General features: G+C 41.2%; 1 protein-coding gene across 13 annotated transcripts in view; it reads left to right on the top strand.

Moving 5' to 3' along the window:
* EYA1 (EYA transcriptional coactivator and phosphatase 1) overlaps positions 1 to 22,268 on the top strand; it is a 395,631-nt gene that overhangs the window by 238,855 nt on the left and 134,508 nt on the right. For all 13 annotated transcript variants that reach the window (XM_069621198.1, XM_069621199.1, XM_069621197.1 and 10 more), the window contains one exon: positions 11,386 to 11,475. In XM_069621198.1, the coding sequence (XP_069477299.1) occupies positions 11,386 to 11,475 (90 nt within the window). The remainder of the gene's footprint in view (positions 1 to 11,385; positions 11,476 to 22,268) is intronic.

Below are 22,268 nucleotides of genomic sequence, written 5' to 3'. Positions count from 1 at the left end.
TTAGTAAATGGATTCTGCCATGAAAGTAAGATCTGCTAAACTGTCTCACTTTCAAACAACACTCGGCATTTTAAAGGCTGGTGTTGGTGGGTTTGTAACCAGCTGTGCCTGCTGGCCAATGTGTGTACAATTGAAATTACCAACCTACATATATAGGGCACCCTATGTAAACGTGCTGCTATGTATCCATATCTGGCATGCCAGCAGCATGATAGCAGCAATGGAACCGCACTTTCAGAAAGTGACCCAGCTAGCAGCCTACACATTTAAGTATGCCTTCAAACGATTTCTTTTACTGCATGTCTATATCCAGCATTATTCTAAATGTTGCATTGACCTTTTTTTTAAATAACGCAACAGGTTTCAGTTATAAAACTATACATTCCGACAACCTGTTGCAAATTCATTGTTAAAATCTAAACATAATTCTGTTTCTAGTTTAATAGGGTGATATCTGAGGTGATACAGTTCTAAATTGCCAACGCCCTTGTGATGTGTTTTTATTCAAAAGTTTTTTTTCATTGACCCCTGCAACTGTTAGAGATTTTGAGTACCACTGTCTGGGGCTGAGATTCGCCCACAACAAACTGTTGGTTCCAGCCCAAAAATCTCGTTTGGTTCTCTGCTGGGAATGATTGACAAATTCCCAAGAGAACAGGCTGTCCCCCTGTCAGAGTGTCAGAGGAAACCTTGCCAGCATAATGGCGACATCACACCAGGCAGGTAATGACTGAAGTCCCTTTGATGCAAAGCAGACAGGAGAGGGATAGTTTAGTGCAGCTAAGGTACTCTGCTCTCAAAGAATAGGGCCCGCCACCTTGGGGCACAGCCTGGTCGGATTCTCTACAGGGCTTCACGTAGAACATTTGCTGCATCAAGTTGCTCATGGTAATTTAAGATGCTTAGTCTAGCTATCTGCTTTTTCTATATATAATAATAAAGGACTGATCTAGTACCGTTTGACCTTACTTACCTTTTCTGCCCTTACCAGATTGACCCCAATTTGACTGTAACTGGACTCTCCACAGGCATTTAGCCACACAGGCCCTTGTACCTTTGGACTTAGAACTTGAGACCTAGCCTCCTTACTACATTTGATTGAGAATTAGTGGTCTGTTTTCATCTACCCTTGCTGATTACACTTAGGAGACCAAATTGCTTCACAGTAGCATATTTACTAGTACTACCTCTCATTATTATGAAGATTGGCTGTTGGATCAGCCATGATTACCTCATCCGAAGAGAGAATTAAGAGAATTGCCTTGTGATTATTATATAAGGTAAATCAAATCAATATTTAACTTTATCTATCGTGGAATGGTAGTAAGATCAATAGTTTTAAATGACTTTATTTCTTAATATTCTACAGATTAAGGAAATGTGTGCTCCTGAAGAAGGGACGATTCCCAAAACACGTTGAGCCTCACACTGAGAAATCCTTGGTGGATGTATATAATTTGGTGTTATTACATTTTACTCTTTAATCTACCAGAATTTCTTAAATTTGCATTTTTGAATGTTGACTAACATAGTTTAAATATGAACGTTTGAGTCTTTGAAACTTTGACTGAACATTTGACTGTTATCAGTTCATAGGAGCGCAGGGGACCAGAGTTTCCTATACCATAGGATACCACTTTCGTTGGTATTATTTGCCAGGATCGTTTCACCTCCACAGTACCCTGATTTGTCCTACGTTTTTCAAAATTTATAATCAAATCTCTTTTACGTACGTTAGGTGTGCACCTTTACACATTTACTTTTGCACAGTCTGCCCAATGTCCCCAGTCCTTGGTGTGAAGATAAGGTTTTCAAAGGAGGGATCTAGACCATTCCCTTAACCACTTTGCAGTGACCTGCTGTTGGAAAAGGCCTGTCTGCTGCTTGGACTCTGTTACCGAGGAAGCTGCCTGCTGAGTTGACAAACCTGCAAGTGCCCGTGGCAACTGTCCTGTATGGGAAGGGCGGAAGAATAACCCCCCTTCTCTTAGCAACTCTGCAAAGGTCCTTACAGACCTCTGAAATAAAAGAATGTGCCTTTGGCTCTCTCCACAATTCCAAACCGCTTCAAGTGCTTGCGAGCTACACTGAACTGAACATCACCTGCTTGTCCCAAGCCTCTTCGAGCAAAGTGCCATTGCTGTTTGTTGAATTGCACCATATTGATGGATCCCATTGCATCAACTTTTCCACCTTATTTGATGAACCGGAAGGCACCAAGAAACCCAGCTCGACACTGTTGAGTCACAGGAAGAATATATTAAGATATATACGATGGTTCTTTCCCTCTACCTTCTTATGTGGGCCCTAGGGACAATTAGGATCCCACTTCTTTCATTTTTTAAACATAAACTTGAACATTGATGTAAAGGTATATGCCTGCATACCCATGTCTTCATACCCAAAGTGCCCCTTTCAACCAGAAGTTTAAATAGCCTGTGCATTTCATTACATATCAGTTTGTTACTGTTATTTAATAGTTTGTCCTTTACGTTTGATTGAAGTCTTTAATTATTATAGATTTTTGATTGTATATTTTTTTCATTTTGATACCGGAGTACTATTGTTGAAGAGTATAGCCTGCCCTATTTGTATATCTTAAGGAGGGGTACCATTCGTGCCTGATTTACCTTTATGATCGAGATCACTACTGGTTTAGTAGTAGTCTGGGGCTGAGAAGGAGTTCAGAAACTACTACTAATCCCTGTACTTTTGCATAGTAGTAGACATTTTGTCATAGTATGTCAATCAGCTTTTTCATTGCAGACCCTTAACCACTAGGTCCAGGATTGCCTATGAAGTAACAGAATATATGTGAGCTTGAATGAGTAATGGTCTTTCGGCTGCAGAGGCCTGTATGGGTCATAGGATAGCTGCAAGAACTACATGAACTACTTCAAGCCTGAAACTCTGTAGCCAGCCTTGTGCCAAAAGCATGGTGTATTTGAAAGGGCTCAATATTGTATGCGATCAATGATTGCCTTTGAGGCCTAATCGCATGCACTGATCTACAGGCACTAAGATGGTTCTTTCTGGATATGTTCCAACAAACAAATCCTGCCAGCCCAAGAAGCGTGAGATCTTACACAAATAAATATTTATATCTCAAAAGGAGAGAATGAATAACATCTCTTTGCACATTCCCCCAGAAGTCCCTTGAACGGAAATAACAAATGATTTGTGAGTGTGTTCTGGTAGCCAGTGCATTCATGTGCTCTGTGACTATGGGAGAGCAGATTCTGTGTTCTTGCCTCTAATAGCTACACTGGTTACTTAGACAATGCGTTTTTGTATTTGTGCTTCTGCACAACTGATGTCTCAAATATATTGTCCCACCCAACCTGAGACTGGCCGATCTGCTCCCCATCCTGTTTGCTCCCCCAGTTGCGTGAATATTCTGTGCTTAATAACAACAACAACAACAATAATAACAACAACAATAACAACAAGAACAACAACAACAACAACAACAACAACAATAATAATAATAATAAAAATAATAATAATAGTATTTATGGCTGGTGGGGGAAATGTATGCCAGTGTAGTCTGTGTCCACTGTTTTGTAGCTGGACATGTCCTGATGATTGTTCTTGGGTATACAAACAATAAGAATGACAAGCTTCTGAGTGTAATAGTATTATCCGGAATGATTATGGTAGTAGGCTCTAGATACATGTGCTCTACCTGAACTACAAGCCCTTGGAGTCTAAAGCTTTCCTGTGTACACTTTCATATCCCCGCTAATCAAGGGAGGTACTGACTGTCTAAGGAGAAATAGAGGGTGGCATCTGCAACAAGAGCACTCTTTTAGAAAAAGGTGGAGTGGCTCTGTGAAACAATACACTGATGACGTTGATTGGCCTCTGACACAAAGAGAGACTGTGCCCTTCTAGCTTTGTCACTCACTTTGTATACTCTGCTTATCAGAGATCTCAAAGAAGAAAGGTTAAAGACGCTGACTGGAGTCCCCCTGAATTGAATACGCCTTTCCCACACTAAAGTTACGCCAGTCTCTCAGAGTGTCATTACCCAGAATTTTAGCAGCACCTTCTATTCACAGACACTCCTAACTTCTCTGATACTGATGAGTTCGGTCAGTTTCCCATTCTTTGCTTAGAATGTTCTAATACTTGAATTATTACAAATGTGATTAGGCCTTGTGATTTGCTGCTGTGTGTTAATATACTTCCATTGCAACTTGAATGACTGGTGTTGCTATAATTCCTTCTGTGGCAATGTAGACGTTGCTAACAACTTTGGAGTGTGCCATTATGTTTAGTGACTCCTTACCGTAGTCTTTAATGTGCTCATTGCAACCTATAGGGCAGGGGTCTACAACCTTTGGTTCTCAAGATGTTTTGTAATACAATCTGCATCTGTCCTAGCCAGCATACTCAATGATGGGGATCATGGGAGTTGTAGTCCAGAACATCTGGAGATCCGCAGGTTGCAGACTCCTGCAACAGGGGTTTCTACAGCCAAAGGATCTTGCCGTTATTCCCTCTATGCTATTCTTTTCAAAGTGATTTCCAAAGGACCTTTCTTTGTCTTCAAATACACTTAATTTTTTGATTTTCATGCAAAATTGGGAATTTAACAGTTAAATTAATTTTACTTAGATGTAGTCAGGAAGCAGTTCGCCTACATTTCATTACTGCAGCGGTATTCAAATGTTTAAAGTATACAACGTTCAACTATTCCGAACCATAAAATCCATTTGATCTTTTAACGTCTAAACCTTTTACAATTGCTTCCTAATAAGCCTTGATGTAAAAAATAAACATATATAAAACAGTTATTTACCTTATACATATTCCAAATGTGGACTTTCTGTCGAACCTATGTGTGGAGAGAAATACAAATCTCTATGCCTGATTGGAGATTCCAGCATGATAAAGCAGAGTCTCACTACTTTTAGAAAGCAGATTGGCACTCAGCGTCTTATAACCATGAACCTTCCATTACTCAACACATGGAATGCTGAGGTTTAGGGTGCAGAGGTGTACCCCTCCTCCATCTGTGCACTGTAAGATTCTACTTGTATCTGCTATTTTCATTTCAGCATTCCTTTGTCTCTTTTAAGACAAACCAACTGTCATTGGAGCATCTTTTCTAAGATGTGTAATAATCTGTCTGGCAATAAATGACAATGACATCCCATTACTGTTCTGTGCTGGGTGAATAACAAAGCCAACGTTTTCATAGCAGCTGTCTTGTATTTGTTGTTTTTTGCCTAAATGTATTACTTATGTTGCAGTGCAATTTGTGTCTATTGTACCACAAGAACATGCATGTCAAGTAGGGTAGGTGCAAACTGCTCAGCAATGGATGTTGTGATCATCTTTCTGACACTACATTTTTGTTAGTGTGTTCATGTAGTTATACCTGCATATTTTCTGCTAATTTGCCAGTTCTGCTGTTGTGACAAATTGGATTCTGCTCTGCAGGAGTACAAGGATGAGTAGGGGTAAAATGGCCCACTAAGCACTCGCACTTCTACAGACCAAAACCCAACAGAATCATAAAGTTAAAACAGGAGCAGTTTAGAGATATGCCTCCTTTGCCTTTTGTGGTAATGTGGGGTGGCGTAAGGCTATGCTCTTAAAAGTGGTGTGAAGGTGAACCAGTAAGGACCCAAACAACACAATAACACACTCAAAAATAAAGGGAATGTTCAATCAAAGTTCTAGAAAAATAAATATACTTTAATTAAGCACACTATATGGAGTAGAACCAACACGAAACAATGTACCAAAAACCACCCCAAAGAAGGAAAAGGGAAGGTGTGATACACTGAGGAAAACAGCACTCTGAACATAGTTCCAGAGGTGGTAGGTAAGTTACAAGACAAACAAAGGATATGTTGTTGGTAAAAACAGGTGTGATCATGACCTAACCAGTATCTAGGGTCCAATTGGACCAAGAGGGCAGTTTAGGGTGAACAGTACCTGGATTCAGTTCTTGGTGGATTGACAGAGTAAGACCTGGTGTCAAACATTGATGCAAATGGATCAAGATCAGTTCGGGTACGTTGAATCATGTGGCCCAAGCAGCAAGCGTGCATTGAGTCAGAGGGGATGTGGTTGCTCTGTAAGGTTGAAAGGGGGGCTCTCAGTGTTACAGGTCGGACCATCCCTGGATCGCTTCAGGTTGGGCTAGGCTAGGCCAAGTCAGGCTTCAGCCACTGGGAGTGGTCAATGACTGTGCACTGGTTTGAGTCGAAGTGGTGATCCTGGGTGCGTCGAGGTACATGTGGATGAGGTGGCCATTCAAAACTAGATGGGTCGAGCCATCGTTGTAACCCCTGGTCAGAGTCGGCGTGTGACTCACCAGTGATTCAGATCAGGTCCCGGCATCGAGCTGTCGATTTGGCCCCAGCAGCTGGCAGCCCCAACTAGGATACGATGCAGCGTCAAGCTGGTTGGGAGTGCAAGTTCGGATTGGTGGAGAAGCACAAAAACCATTCCTGTTGTCTCCCCATTTATTCCAGGTGCGGTAAACATGGAGTGACTGGTTCAGTGCGATAGAACAGGGAGCTTTGAATGGTCTAGCTGCTGTGAGGCCCTCTTGAGGGGACTTGATGGCAGGATGGTTCAGTTCAGTGTGTGCTCTCTCTGCATTAGGGGATTCAGGTGCAGTGTTGGTGCTGGTTCATAGCAAAAGTAATTCCTGGTTTGCTTTACGAGGGGATAGGGGACATATGTCCTTCTGCCTTGGATGGCGCCTTCTTTACTTCCGGCTGAGGGCATTGGAAAGTACAACTTTCCCAAAGGAAGTTCAAAGATTTCTTCCAGAGCAAATGTGCAGGTCTTTACAGGGTTCCACGAGGATCTGAGATAATCTGCTGGTGTGGGAGACCACTTCCTTTAAAGGCAAAAGCCACCAGGTGATTGGCCTAAAGTTAGCCTGCCTTATTGGTCCAATCCCTGCTCTTGAACAGAGTGGACTTTGCCCTTCTAATGGCCAGCTTTGCTCCAGAAGAAGTGGAGGGGACAGGAAAGAGAAAGAGAGGTAGAGAGAAACTGTGGAAGATGGTGGAAGTCTCCTCCCATTGACCAGTGCACTCCTGCCTATCCTTACACCACCTTCTGCCCTTTTCACCAAGAACAAAGGCCTTAGAGAAACAGCACCCTTGTGTGAGACCGCTCCTTTTGAATGGGTGTTCTCCTTTGATATCCAGGCCCAGGAAAGCTTCTTGCTGCACAGCTATCTATGATGGAGGGTGTTACCTGCCCTTACAAAGAGATCAAAGAAGATGCCTGTTCTTCCAGGTTCCTGTCCTGTCATTTGGCAGTCTCTACCCTGCTGACCCGAATACATATTTCCTTCCAAAGCAGACCTGACTCACAGGAGCTGACACATGCGTGATATCAATTGGAATATGCTGAGGATGCTGATAAATTGTGCCTGCCTAAGCTTAGGCATAGCTTTATTTTAGAGTTTACCCTGCCACCAACATGGGTTACTTAGGATCATCACAGTTTTGGTACTGGGGGACATATCTCAAATGCTGCACCTGCGCTGCAGAGACTTGGCTGTTGCTGTGGTTATTGAGTGGGCATCTGCAACTTTTGAACCTGGTCTATGCCACGAGTAGAGCAGGCACTGCAGATCAGGCCACTAATGCAGCACAGCACACATTCTGTATGCTTTTGTCGGGGAGTTGACGAAAAGGGGAATCAGGTTAGCAGATTACCCATTTGAGGATGGAATTACCTGCCTCGTTTTATGTTTTAAAATGAGAAAAGCCAGGGCCACCCATACCAGATGGCAATTCCTCGCAGTTATTACATCTATCAAAGGAAAACATTTATAAAATATTTGAATTGAGGTTTGACATATGATTGTTCGCTACAGAAAATACATTTGCACACATATTACAATAAATGCATCCTCTGTGAACGTGCAAAAAGAAATATCCGTAACACATTCTCGAGTGTTCCACAATGGTTAAATAAAATATATAACATTATCCTTATGGTCACTGGTAAAAGATATGATAACTTCATGCAGCGAGGAATAATCGGGTTGGACAGATTGTACATCCTGGTGCAAAAGTGTGTTACAAGGACACATCCATTTATCGGCTTCCATAAACTCTACAACCTATTAATGCGCTGAAACTCAACTCAAAACACTATTCATGTATCTTTCAGTTTGCCTGCAATATGATTGCTTTGTGAAGGAAAAAAAACAATGCTGTTTCTGGTGATATGTATGAAATATAGAAAACGTCCATGAACAAACAAGGTTACAAGAGCTTGTTGCAGGAGAGATGCAAGAGGTCATTGAATGGCCCACTCCCCTCATCCCACCCCCAAAGGCAGATCACACATTATATTAAAAATCATAATAAATAGGTTGTTTCTTTTAACAAATTCTAGTGTATACATCAAGTGTGGTTTGTCCCGTGTCCAACATGTTCAACCCTAAAAGAATGTCTCGACCTTATTTGGGATAAGGAGCAGACAGACGTCATCAACGGTGTCCCCCGCTTTATGGGAGACCTGTTGCCATTGTTAAGCCTTCTATCGCAGAGGCCATTGTTAAGCCTTCTATCGCTTTTTGTAGGGGCCATTGTTAAGCCTTCTATCGCTTTTTGTAGAAGCCATTGTTAAGCCTTCTATCGCTTTTTGTAGAGGCCATTGTTAAGCCTTCTATCGCTTTTTGTAGGGGCTATTGTTAAGCCTTCTATAGCTTCTTGTAGAGTCCCTGGAGCCAGAGAGCTGGTAGACCTCCCCCGCCGCCTCTTTTATCAGAGAATCTTTATGGCCACGCTGTTTATAGTTGTTCGTCAGTTACCGTACTTTTCAGGGGGGAGGGGGCTGGCAGGGGAAATCTCTTTCAAATAAACACATTTTTTTCATATCAGATCTCTTCTTGCAAGAGGTATTATGAGCCCACATTGAGAGTCGCCCAAAAGAACTCGGTGCATTAGCGGGCTGACTTCATCATTCTCAGGTAGTTAACGCGCTCCCTTGGATACACGGCCGCTTCCCTTTATTTATCTTTCAGAAGAGAGTTCTCCATTAACAGCAGTAATTCAAATATCCTATAAAATCTTAGAGTGGACAATGGCACCGAAAATGCTAGTGCAGGCTATGGTATGTTTATCGGCCTAGCTGACATATTTCAAATGGAAATGTATTTTTAGACGAGGTACTGCCGCCATCGCCCTGAACTAGTGCCTAAGGTCCCTAGCATGCAAACTGCCGCCTCACTACCACCTCCCATGCTCTTAATATTCATCTTACTATATTCAAATGTAGGTCTTTTATTGGGGCTGAGAATGCTGCATGCATAGGAGCAGGGGCAGAGTTTGCATGTGCATGTCCATTACTGGAGCAAAACATTCAAGCCGCTGAATTCAGCAACCCACCATCACTGTAGCACGCGGATAGGAGCGGTGCTGCGCAGAGCCCAGAACCCACTCCGCAGATCGGACCATAGAGTAGCTGTGGTCAGAGCTTTGCCTGACAGCTGATGAGGGCGCAGATGTGCATGCTCGATGTGTACATAACGTGTTAGACTTTTTGTGGAACTGTGGATATTCTGCAGTAAAACAACCTGCTTGCCGGATTGCAACTAATGTATTGCATTGATATGTTCTATTTCTTGCATAAGCAGGGTTTTCCACCAGAAACAAACACTTAGCCAAACATTTGAGAAATCAGAGCAGTCATGTGAGCCTTAGTCATTCGATAGATTGTTTAAAAATGTACCAAGTGGGGTGGGGGTTTAGGGTGGAACAGGAAATGTGGCTGATGCAAATGGCTGCGGGAAAGGGGGTACTTAATATTTAGCAGTATGCATGAGGGGTTGGCCAATGCCTACACTTTGTGGTGTAGATGTGGAAGGTTCTGCGGGATAACGTATTGGAATAGGGCAAATGCCCATTCCAGGAAGTAGAGATGGAGCATGAGCGTGGCCTTGAGCAGCAGGATGCTGGTGAAATATTTGAGTTTTGGGGGTAGTGCACAGGGTGAGGAAAGGAGATAATGTTTGAGAACAAGTGTGATACTTTATCACACATGTTCTTGAGTCGTGTGTCTAAGTTCTGAAAGAAGTGCAGCTCAGTTTACAGGTTCCTAAGTTTTCTCATACCAGCTGTGAAATAATCAGTTAATGATGACCTTTAAGCTCACTTCTTATTGCATCCTGGTATTTGTAGTGCTGTAGAGGAATGCAACTTGACACCTTGACACCTGCTTATAATGTCAGAACTTACAGAACATGATTTCAAGGCTCTGTTACAGTATCTTATTGTTAAACAACAGTGTGAATGGAGTAATATAGAATGTCTGGTCACTAACATTGTGGCCGCTTGTTGTCAAGCAAGCATTTTCTTATTAGAAATGGCGTGGGCTTTATTTGAATTTGGAATGTGTGCATCCACGTGCTACCATCGTGGAATCAGGCAAAGGTATGCAGCCAGAGACATCGGCAATTGGGTTGCACTGGGAAAGAACGTGCTGGTAAATGTTTCCAAAGTTCAGCATATCCCCAATTGGGGGCTCTCTAAAGACCTCTATGAGCGGGTGCAGTCTGGAATCATAAGTACCTCATGGGGACACTCATCAACTCAACAAAAGTAATTGGAAACTTTTTGCAGAAAGTCGCAGAGCAGTCAGCAAATCCATGCCCTCCTAAAACTCTGCTAAGGGTATTGCTCTCACATCGCTCATCCTAGCTGAGTCCAATAATGGCTTGTGCTGTTTACTTACAACGATGGCGTGTGCATACTCAAAGCGTCCCTTTTTCGCTGCTGTTTGAAATATGTGCTGTGGCTCTCTCGACTCACAAGACATTAATAGGGGAGAACATGAGAAGACCTTCATGACAATGTACATTAGTAGATTCCAAATTCAGGGATCAGAGCAAGGATATGATGAAAATAAGCTAAAAGCAGAAGTTGGGGACAAGGCATTACCCAGTAAACAGGAGCTACCACTGAGGAACAGAGAGCTATTACCTAGCATGCCAAACTCTCACGACCACATGAGATCCAAACCATAACGTTATGCTTTTTAAATATGAATCCTTTTTCTCGAAATGTCTTCTTGGTGGGTCCAAGTGCTTTTTTTATACACAATTCAAATCACGTTCCAAGTAGCCCTGTGTTCATGGCAACAGCTGTTTTGGGAAGCCCAAAGTAGCCTTTGGTAGCTGTTGATTCAAGACAACCAGGCTCTTCTAGACTATAACCAGGAGCTAAATAGCCACCATCACCCAGCAATTTCAGAGACTGACCATTTTATCTCTGATGCTTCATGTATTTGCAACTGCCTGTAATAAATCAATCAATCATGTCATGTTATTTGAAGTTTGTATTTTACCTGTCACCTATCAATTAATTAATTGTACTAATCTATTTCTTTTTGAAGGACCCTCCTTCGTCTGTGTCGCTTGGCCTTCGAATGGAAGAGATGATCTTCAATTTGGCTGACACGCATCTGTTTTTCAATGATTTAGAAGTGAGTACTTGGTGCTTTAGAGTAAATACTATTGCATATTAATGCTTTAATTCCATGACACATGACATTGATTTGTGTGCGAGTGACTTTGAAATGAGCGTGGATAACACAGTATATTACTACTTGAAACAAAACGATATTAGATGTAGAGAAAAAAGCAGATGGGTGAGCTTTACAAATCATGCAAAGACCAGGCTGTTATTGCATGCTTCTATTTGGTTCTTGCAAGGCCACTGGCCATGGCACAGTTACTTCGTATATCACAGTGCTGTGCTCTACGCAACCGTCAGTGCAGCTCATTCACACAAAGGCAATCAAGAAATGGGAGATCCCCTAAACCTAACATTCCAGCACTTTGGAAAAGTACATGCATCAATTTTAGCTCTAGACACTGAAACCCGATAGTCTGCATAGGACATTAAATATTGAGCGATGGCTCCTGTGAGCAGGCAGTAGTTTGGTGCGCCTTCTCCGCCATGTCCCCCACTGTGAGCATTTATCACCTGGCAACAAGAGAACACTCATGAATTTTGCATGCATCCTTCTCAATGACTGCTTGCATTGCGCTGTGTAACTTCTTCAGTGGAAGATGTTGCCTGAAGAGTCCTGCCAAAGTGTGGTGGCACCTGCATGGTGAACAGGGTGACTGTGCATGTGGCGATCCCATTGCCGAACCAGTTGGAGGAAATGATTAGGGCACACTTAGAACGTGAAGGAAATTGACTGATTTTGTAGTCTGTAAAACATCACATGCAACAAAAAAAAACACTTCTTCACTATAGATGTTTAACTGCCAAAATCAGTAAAAAGTCAAATCTTGCACATTCTTGCAGTGTGTGAAATGATCAGAAGAAGTATGTATATATAGTCAGCGTGTGGTTAATCAAACTTTTTTGGTGGCTCAAACGTATTGTGGGTTTGGTAGTCACCCTGAAATGATGTTTTGTGAAGGTAAAGGAGGAGACATGGTTTATGAGAGAGATAATAAGGACTTTAAAAAAAAGTGGTTGTTTGCTGTGATGGTATAGCAAACAAGTGTTTAAACACTTACACTTAACCGCACTGTAGTGTGTCTTCCACTAGGAAGAAACCAAAAGAAGAAAAATACATAGCAAGAAAAAAACACTTTTGAGTCATCTGTAATGGAAATATACCCTCTACCTCTACCAATATCTCGGGAAAAGAGAGCAGCATCCATACGAACGATTGTAGAAAAACAGTGGGACTAGTTTGACTTTTGCAAAATCGAGTTGCCAATTGACAACTATTTCAGATGCATCAATTGGATAGTACCAACACCTGTTAGTACAAATTGAAACAGAAGCAACATGTCTTAGCACGGACTAGATAAAAACATAAAGACTGAGAAAGGAGTCGTTCACCTGGGGCCATAAGTTAGTGAAGGATCAATATGCCAAGCAATGACGACTCCTCCCGAGATTCTAAAGTGATTAGCACATGTTGGTAATACCAATAACAGTTTTGGAGTTTTGGTGATGACGTAAAACTCGTCAGTTTAATATTGAGTAAAACACACAAAACCTGTTCTTAAATGAAATGTGGTCTATTTTGTGATATTTAAATAGGTAAGTTGTCTTTACAAGGTGAATATTTGAATTTTTAGCTTGGTTGAACTGTAACAGTTGTGCAGCAGGACCTGGCATTAGGTGCGATGTTAAAGTGGACAGATGTTCCTTAAAGTTCGATTGTCATGTTGAAAGAAATCTTGCACTGCTGTTTTTCTAATGCAGAAACATGATTTCCTTTGATTCCCTAGTTGCTTCTGGAGTCAGTGTCAGGAATGCAGTCAATACCAGTTGCTACTGATTGAATTCAGCACATTTTCATTGGCTGGGAGCAGGTCAATAACAATTTCCATGGGCTACTATTACTAAAACCTCTTATTGGGCACCGCCTATTGGCAGCTCTTCAGACACATTAATATATAAAAGCAAGTGTTATTAATATTACTTTTATCATGGTTATCATTGATATGATAATACTTATTATTAATAATAATATTGTGCCACATGCGAGAACACTCACAGAAAGCCCTTATAACACTGTGTATTCATGCAGAAAGTTATTTTAGTGGAGATCTTAGAGAAAGAGTGAGAGGAGAAAAGGGTATGATACACTAGCCTTTAGGCATGCATTGCTTTTGATATTGATATATCTTTCCAGTTAAAACCAACATTTGTCAAATCAGCACTATCCTTAAAAAAGATGGTGCACTTGTAGAATATGTGGTAGAGAAGAACATACAGCTAGCTTCCTTCAGCACAGAAATATGCTAATGTCAGATATCATTCTGGCATAACTATAATAAAGGAATTCAGCACCTCCAGTTTCTCTGTGGCTAATCATTTGAGATTCTACTTCTTGTCTCAGGAGGATAGCTCAGTGGCAACGTGCTAGCCTTGGAAGCAAGACAACATGGAGCAACACAGGTTCGATACCGGGGTCCGCGGTTAGAAACCTCTGGGCATTAAGCGCGTTATAAATAACCTATCATATCATATCATATCGGCTGTCTAGGAGAGGATTTTCAGCTTTCAGATTTCAGCCTCTGAACAAATCCTGCTACTGCACTAACAAGTTCTTCCTGAGAATCTACATGTCGTTATGCTTCTGATGTGCTACTCTGTTGAAGGTTATTTGAGTGATGCAGAATTTTATAATGTAGATTTCTTGCTACCCCTTCCACAAAGCCAGATTTATTTACAATGAGGTGTTTGCTTGTTGACAAATGTTTGATCTGGGTACTGTGACGAATCAAGGGAATTTGTCAGTTCTCCTAAAGGGGATCCCCCCAGTGGGGCAAGTTTAGGCAGCCCGCTCCACAACCCCCTCTCTGGAGGTCAAAGCAAGTGGGACCTCACTGGAAGAGACTCCCGCTTAGAGGACAAGAACTCCTGTTCCAGTTCGGAACTCCCTAAAGCAGCACACACTGGCAAGGCTCCTGAAGACATTCTCCTTCAAAAGCTAAAGTAACGGGGAGAACGGGAAGCATAGGAATCCACGTGGGAATCATTATAATCCACAAGTAACTTGTCTCAGTAGAAACCATGAGACAATGTTAACCTTGAACCAAATGAACTTGAAATGTTGGGTTGCAAGAGATAGAGTTATTGAAAATCTGAATAGTGAGAGAAAAGGACAGTGGATAACAAAACCCTGGAAAAAGGGGGAAAAGGCAGAAAAGGCAAAGTTAAGCTTGACGCCCATGAAGTTAAAATATTGTGATACAGGAGAAATAATTATTGAAAATCTGAAAGAAGGACAGTGGATAACAATACCTTCGGAACAGGGGCAAGTAACTCGGCATTCTGTACAAGAAGAAAACATTGCCAATGAGAGAGAACTTTATGAACCAAAGTTTAAAGGAACTAGACAATTGAGCCATTGAAGAAGTCAAGTAGACGAAACCCAGCTGTACTATAATTGCCCAGGAGGGAAAGCCTGCCAGAGCAATCGTACCGTCCAAGGATATGCTGAGACCAAGAATCAGGAATACAGATCTTGTAAAAGATCTCCAAAACGGATTCCCAAAGATGAGGAAAAACATAATAGCCCATTTGTAGAACTTCAGAGATTGATCCAAGATGGCACAAGCGACTATTTGAGGATTGTGTGTTGAAGGAATCCTAGCGACTTGTACTAGAAGTAGCCTCAAGAAAAGGGAGTGATTCTCCTGACCTAAGCTAGTTTTCATAGTGTTAGGGTCAGTTAGGGTAGTTTGGAGAGCAAACTTATTTCTTTGGACATTCGTGACAGACTGACCAGCCCCATTGTTAGTAACACAGGTAGGGACCTTTCAATGGCTTTTTAATGGGGTATTTGACTTGTATGATGGAGACCAAACCGAACAGATGGGCTGAGTTGGAATCTAATCCTGTATTCCAGCTGGAACCATGGGCCTTATTATCGACAGTAGCGAACGGTTGCTGACCACTAAGCCCTCTTATTACCTTTCTATGTGAATGCTGGAAATCCTTATCCAAATGCATGGAGTGCTACCCTTTTATCTACCCAGATGCATCAATCTGGCTAAATCCATCCAAAACCAGACAATGGAAGGTGCTATTCTGGGCATTCTGGTACCTAAGTGGAATCAGATATATCAAAGACCTCCTGGAGAACGGATCATTGAACTCATTCACTCAACTAAAGAGGAATTTTGGATTGCAGGATTACAGTTATGCCGACTACAGACTACTGAGAGCCTGAAGATAGTGAACAGATTGCATACTGGCTTACATTGGAACTTTGTGCCCGAGCAAATCATCCAGCTGCCACTGTGTTTAAAAGGAAGGGGGTCTCTAAACTTGCAACCACCTAGGCTGATGAACTGAATGAAGAGGTTAGTCCTGAGTGCTGGAAGAGATGTTGCAACTATGTCTGATTCTCGAGCATGGACTGGGGGTTAAGAGCTATGCAAAACCAGCTGCTTTTTAGATCATACTGGTCGCCAGTAAGGATGTTTAAAAGAGGACTCCCAGGTACTGACAGATGTTGGAAGTTTAACCAATCAGTGGGTACTCTGAGTCATTTGCTGTGGTTTTGTGTGAAAACCAGAACTTTCTGGGAAGAAGTTTGTGAGCGGATGGGCCTGGTACTCCAATGTTTGATCTTGAGAATGGCCACGCTTCTGATACTCGGGGATGTCACCCTCTTGAGAGGCCTATCACTCCCAAAGAAAATATGGGTTCTAAGGGGATGTGTGCTCATAAAAAGAATGATCTTGTGTGCATGGAAATCCCCCAACAGCTTCAACATTGATGATTGGGTGGAAAATCTGCTAACTGTGTCTACGTATGAAAAAGCAATTTTCAAGTGTAAAGATGAATCTGAAAAATTCAATGACCTTTGGGGTCTGTTTTAGACACTTATGGTTAATTGTCACTTTAATCATTTGCTGCATGAGTCATGTATTGCTTATATGATGCCCCATTATATCAACTGTATATTCTGATTACATTGCTGCTTTTACTTATGTACACTGCTGGATCGATATTTGATGGAGTATTGTTAGAACATGTTTTTAGGGATGAAAATGTATTTTTTGCTAATACCGCTGTACATATATAGTTGACATTAAGTTTTCTAGATTTTATGTTAAATTTGTTTTGTTTCTACTGTTTTACATACTTATGTATAATCTTTGATGGTGATAAAATAAAACATTTAATTTGATAAAAGAAAGGCCCAACAGAATGAAAAACAAAAAAACCCAAAAAGGGTAGGTACCACGCATAGTGAAAGGGAAAGGTAGGCCTTATAGTGTTATTTTAATAAAATATTGTATACCATGTCCTCTGAGAGACTGTGTCCTTCTTCTGACTCGCCACAATGCTTATTTAATAAGTTGTTTATGGGTGGAAATAGATCTTATTACTGGTAGCTTCCCAAATGTGCTGTGGGCTAAATCCCAGTTACTTATTTGTGACTGCTGTAACATTTTCCATCAGAGACTGTCTAGACCTTCTTCAACATTCGCCAGTGAAAATTTATGGTGTGTGGAATACCTCTTGTGCAAAGACAAAATATACATTTGCATACTTTAATGGGAGGATGGAATTGGACGTGGATGGCTCTGAAAGATGTGTGTGTGTGCTCACACATGGCTTAGTTTGCTATGAAGTTATTAATCAAATGGAACCGTTTTTGAAACCGTTATACTCAGAATGGACATTTATCTACTGTTGAGCTCAAAATGAAAAGTGTGCATGATATAGAATATTATTCATTAATTCTTCAAATGAAGGAATTGATTGGATCTGTGAAATCATTTGGATGCATAGGTCTTGTGGTACAATTTAATAGGATATGCGCACATTAGGAGGCATTCATGTTTTTCTTCTTCTGGCTGTCTTCTGCCTCGGGTTGGACTGGGCAGAAAATCGTCTTGGGCACAATGAAAAAGTGGTTCACAGTCAGGAATGAGAATTCATTCTTTTTATGATAGGCTGCTTGAGTGGTATCCAGTGAGGAAGGAGGGATGTACAAATGTGTTGCAAATTGTTCATTTTAAACATTCTTTCTTCAGTAATGCTGGTCAAAGCTACTAGCTGCACAGTGAAGTAACTCAACAAACTGGTCGACTTCAGCCAAAAAAAGTTTCCACAGTTACTCAAAAAACTGACATGTCATGTTTTCAATTCAGGCATTGCCATATTTCCCTGTAGGCCAGCGTGAGCCTACTTCTGCCTCTGATCTTGTATTTAAATTCTTTAGCCTAGACTTTAGCCTAGCATTTAAGCATTTAGCCTAGCATTTTAGCATTTAAGCAGGACATTGATCTGGGGTGCACGTTTATGTGGGGTGCACATTATTTTATGTGAACAATTGTCATATGCTTCTTAGTCACTGTTTACTTGAAAGCTCTGAGGGTTTCTTCGCTTATGCCTTAGTGGGGGTTATATATTTGGTCAGAAATTCCTCAATGGTCCAAATATTTGTATGCATGCAGTATATTTGCAATATTTTGTGTGATGCATTTGAATTGCGTTGGAATTTGTGGTGAGCAGAACACAGATGATGATCCTGAGCGGAACCTACTGCTCCACGAAATACTTTATACAATGTTAAACTATTTTTATTGCTGGATGTTGCTATGCCTGTATATAATGAACATTTATTTCAATATTTAATGGCTTCAACAATCACCAGCTCAACGCCCTAATGATGTTGACATAATGTAATCAGTGTCACTACAGAGGGTATTAGGCCACTGTGAAAGCTATGCTTGTATTTGTGTTGAAAGTAAACATTTTGAAGCCATGATTTAAAGGGCAGAGGACGATCTATGTGAACCTTTTTTCCAGGTGGAAATGTGTAATAATACCCCCTTGGCAAAGGAGAGCAAACCTTCCACCTAAATTTCAGTTCAGATGGAGTAGCCTTTTTCATGGTTGTCCCACGTGCTTCATTCAGCTAGCCACAAATTCTAGATTTAGTGTAATGACATTGATCATCAAGCTGTTGAAATATTTTTAATAGTGTTGAATTCAATCAAAAGTTAAGCGGCATCTGTGTTATTATGAATGTGATACTACAGAGCAATATTCTGCGTCCCTTGTGATTTGTATTGAGAGCAGGATGGGTTCATGTGTTAGATTGCACTTGGGAAGTGGAAGGACCTAACAACACAGAAAAAAACGGTTACTGCCTGTGCATGTGAGAGTTGAAGAGTTGTGAGGACAGTTTGTTAAGGATTTCAATCAAGCGACACACACCTTGGTCTCGGCCTAGTATGTAGCGCACAATTGAGAAGCTTTTCTCCTTATTTTATGCATATTCAATTTTGAGATGGTACACCACTCATATCACACCCCCTTTTCAAATACCCCGGGTCACAATGGACCACGAACCAAGCTGGTTGGTCAAATGCATTATTTATTTATTTATTTTAAAATTCACAAGAAATTATACAGGTTTTAATATGGGGCAGCAATCACCAATGGGGTGATAATAACAATGAGAATGTGAGTGATGCACTGGGGTTTAACCTTCTAGTGGAACATATACACAGCACAGCGGAATAGGAGCACTTTTCGATTTAGGAAAGATATCACCTAAGTTAGAATTTCCCCCTGCAATGTTCCCGCAACCCACAAATAATCAATTCTGAGTGGATAAACAGAAGCAGCAGGTAATCAGGAATAAGAAACAGGAAACAGAATCCAAATCCTTCCCTCCCCAAATAAGAGAGAACAACGGATTTTAAACCCTTTGCAATGTTATGAAATGACACTCGGAAATGGACAAATAAATAATGAATGTGGGTGAAAAACCTTGAAGCAAATATAATTCCTCACTAAAGCAACAATGCAAAGACACTAATAATCACAAAGAATGGATTACCAAAATCATACAGTTCGAAAATAAGTGGAAAGTTTAAAACAGATTGCAGTAAGATGACACGTGTAAAAGTTGCATTTTTTCAATTCCCGCCTTAAATTACCCAAACGGTTTCTAATAAAAATGGGTGAAATACACTTTTTGGGCTGGGGCATAGAGGTTTATCACAGGGATATTCTGGAAGTGAAAGTAAGTCTCTAGCTGGTAAATTGGTGGAGTTATACAAGATATAAAAAGGTGCACTTTGAGTAAAGTGAAGCTGTGAAATAAGAAAGGAAATCAGTTGTGACAAGAACAGTTTTACTTTACACTAAAGTATTCAGGCTAGACCAACAAAGATGGACACAGAAAGATCCAGGGTTGATTCGCGACTTCAACCCTGTCACCCAGGCGCCCACCCTATCGTACCCAGTCCGATCACTCGAAATATGACTAATGGGTTAGTATTTACACAAGACAAAATTACTAAAGAGATGGTGCTAGCTCTAGAAATCAAGGGCAAGGTTGCATGGATAATTCTGACAGTTTTAACAAGTTATCAGGATAAGGATAGGATGACTTAGAGAGTGGGATAAGGACAAATGCAAGACAAGTAGACTATGTATTTCTATGGGGTAGGTATTATACTTACAGTCCACTTTTAGTTTGGGATTTTGGACCATCAAGGTTAAGGGTCATTACATGGCAGCGCACCTGGCAAACAGCTGGGCAGTTCTGGTCACTGGATGGCAAGGACTGGAATGGCAATTCTGGTCAATGGATACTAAAGCTCAGCTAGATGGCAGGATGGCAGCGGGCATGCAGTTAGTGAGCAGAAAGCCAGGCTGGTTCAGGATGCAAAAGATACCACTGCTCTCCCCTTTTTCATGTTAGATTAGTGGGTTTTCAGAATTGAGGCCTTGCTGGGAATGGGATCAGCACTGCTTGGGTTTTAGAGTGGGTCCTGGAGTAGGGTCGGCAATGCTTTGGCCTTGTAGTGGGGTCTGGAATCTGGATGATGAATGGAACAGGAACGCAGCGCAGGAACTGCAGGAAGAGTGTCTGTCCAGAGTCTTGTCAGGGTCTCTTATTTATAAGGCATAGTGACATCATCGAAGTATATGGCTGGGCAGGGCCTGCTAAACATGCCTCTACCAACTGGATTGGGCAATCTATGTTGGCTGGCTCCCCTAGGATGTGACTCAGTTTAGGGGTTGTACTTTGATGAGGTGAAAGGACTTCCCACAGACCTTTTTGCCAAAAATCAGTCATAACAGAATTTACATATTTGTACCGTTGTGGCATATTACTGAAATGAGCATGTTATATGTTGTATGCAGACCATTCCACTCCAACTCTGAACTCTGTGAGACATTGTTTCACCCCCCTGATACATTTTGGTAATTTTGAGTATGAAAGATTCGGCCTAAAATTCCATATCTTTATACACATGTGTGGTTTATCATACGGGATGTAAGTATACAAGTGTGCATTGGCATCATGGATACTTTCCTTGTAATCCCTAATTCTTTGCCAGTTCTATTCCGAAAGTGTCAGTGACTTCTACAGCGTCTCAAATTATAAAACACAAAATCACTTTTCAACTGTGAGATTTTTACATTTTTACAAAGTTTTTTGCAGAAATAAAAGTCTTTAAAGTTTATTTATAAAATAGTCCTTGGAAGCAAATGGCAGTCCTTTGTCTTGCACTGGACCATTTGTTTTTATTCAGCTGCCACCAACTGTCACTTCCCCCAAAGGTAGGATGGGTTTTTCCAGCTTGATTGAAGTTTTATTGCCCCTTATCCACTTCGCACTTTGATGTCCCAGAATTTCTATTGAAAGAGGCTCCTGCCCAGACTGAAGTTTGATTAGTATGGAACGTTTCTTTGTCCTGGTCAGTCAAAGTTTTCCAACCTAGCAATTATCACTTTTGTGCCATGGAAGTTTATGGTGGCTCCCTTCCTTTGGGGAAGCCTTCGCTCTGCCATCTAGAATTACTTGTTTTTGGAAGCTTGCAAATTCAGACCAGGTGGTTTAAAACCTTTATTTTCTTATATTTGGTCCTGAATTAAAACAAGCCTGTGGACAAAAATAGTCCATGTGTGTTTCCATGCTGCCAACCCCTTCTCATTGCTAGGCACAGACAAGCTTTCATTCAACATATTACTTTTCCTTTAAAACGGGCATTTATTTTTCTTTGGTTTGCAAAGACCATTATACACATGTGGTGAAACTGCTAGCATTCCCTTTCAAATCCGATTTTGCCATCTGACTTCCCAATATTGTCTTGCAGCCATAGTTAGTTTCTTGTACACAACAGTCTATACAAGGCAAAGGTCTCCTGAAATTGACATGTGCACAGAGCTATGATTTCTTTTGCAGTGTTCATTTCCTTAACACTCTGTAGCACAAAACAAAGTGTTTCTCGTGCCTGGCAGAAAGTGAAGTTTCTTGGGCCTTTTTTTCTTCAGATTTGGCTGAACAGGGCCTGTCATTCAGAATTCATGCCTGGTTTTGCTGAGGCACAATGAGCTATACTGGACATGGCAGGGCCTTATTGATCACAATGGTTTAAGAAAGAACAGATGGAATTAGCGTCAAAGAAGCATTTTTTAAAGGTGAAAAAGTTTCCTTTTCAATGGGGATTTTGGGGTTTCAGCAAGGCAGTGCTGCCTTTTCACATTGTTCCATTTGTATGTGTCAGAACACACTGGCATGCTCTCTGTGTGTTCCCTGGTTCCATCCTGCCTGATGTGTGCTTGGCAGGATGGGGCAGCCATTTTTTTTGTTGCTGCAAAACATAGTTTTGAGGCCAATGGCGCTCACAGGAGCCAGCACAGCCATTTTGCTGTATCTGCGCAAATGCAGCTTGGTGATGTGGAGAAATACTGTTGAGTGGGTCAATATATCCCACAAGTGAGCATGGGAAAAATAATGGTGAGTGGCCG

The sequence above is a fragment of the Ambystoma mexicanum genome, chromosome 5q, assembly GCF_040938575.1.
Source record: "Ambystoma mexicanum isolate Mex_15411 chromosome 5q, UKY_AmexF1_1, whole genome shotgun sequence".
Taxonomy (NCBI): Eukaryota; Metazoa; Chordata; class Amphibia; order Caudata; family Ambystomatidae; genus Ambystoma; species Ambystoma mexicanum.
Note: the sequence above shows the minus strand (reverse complement) of the source record. Positions and strands in the feature narration are given on the sequence as shown.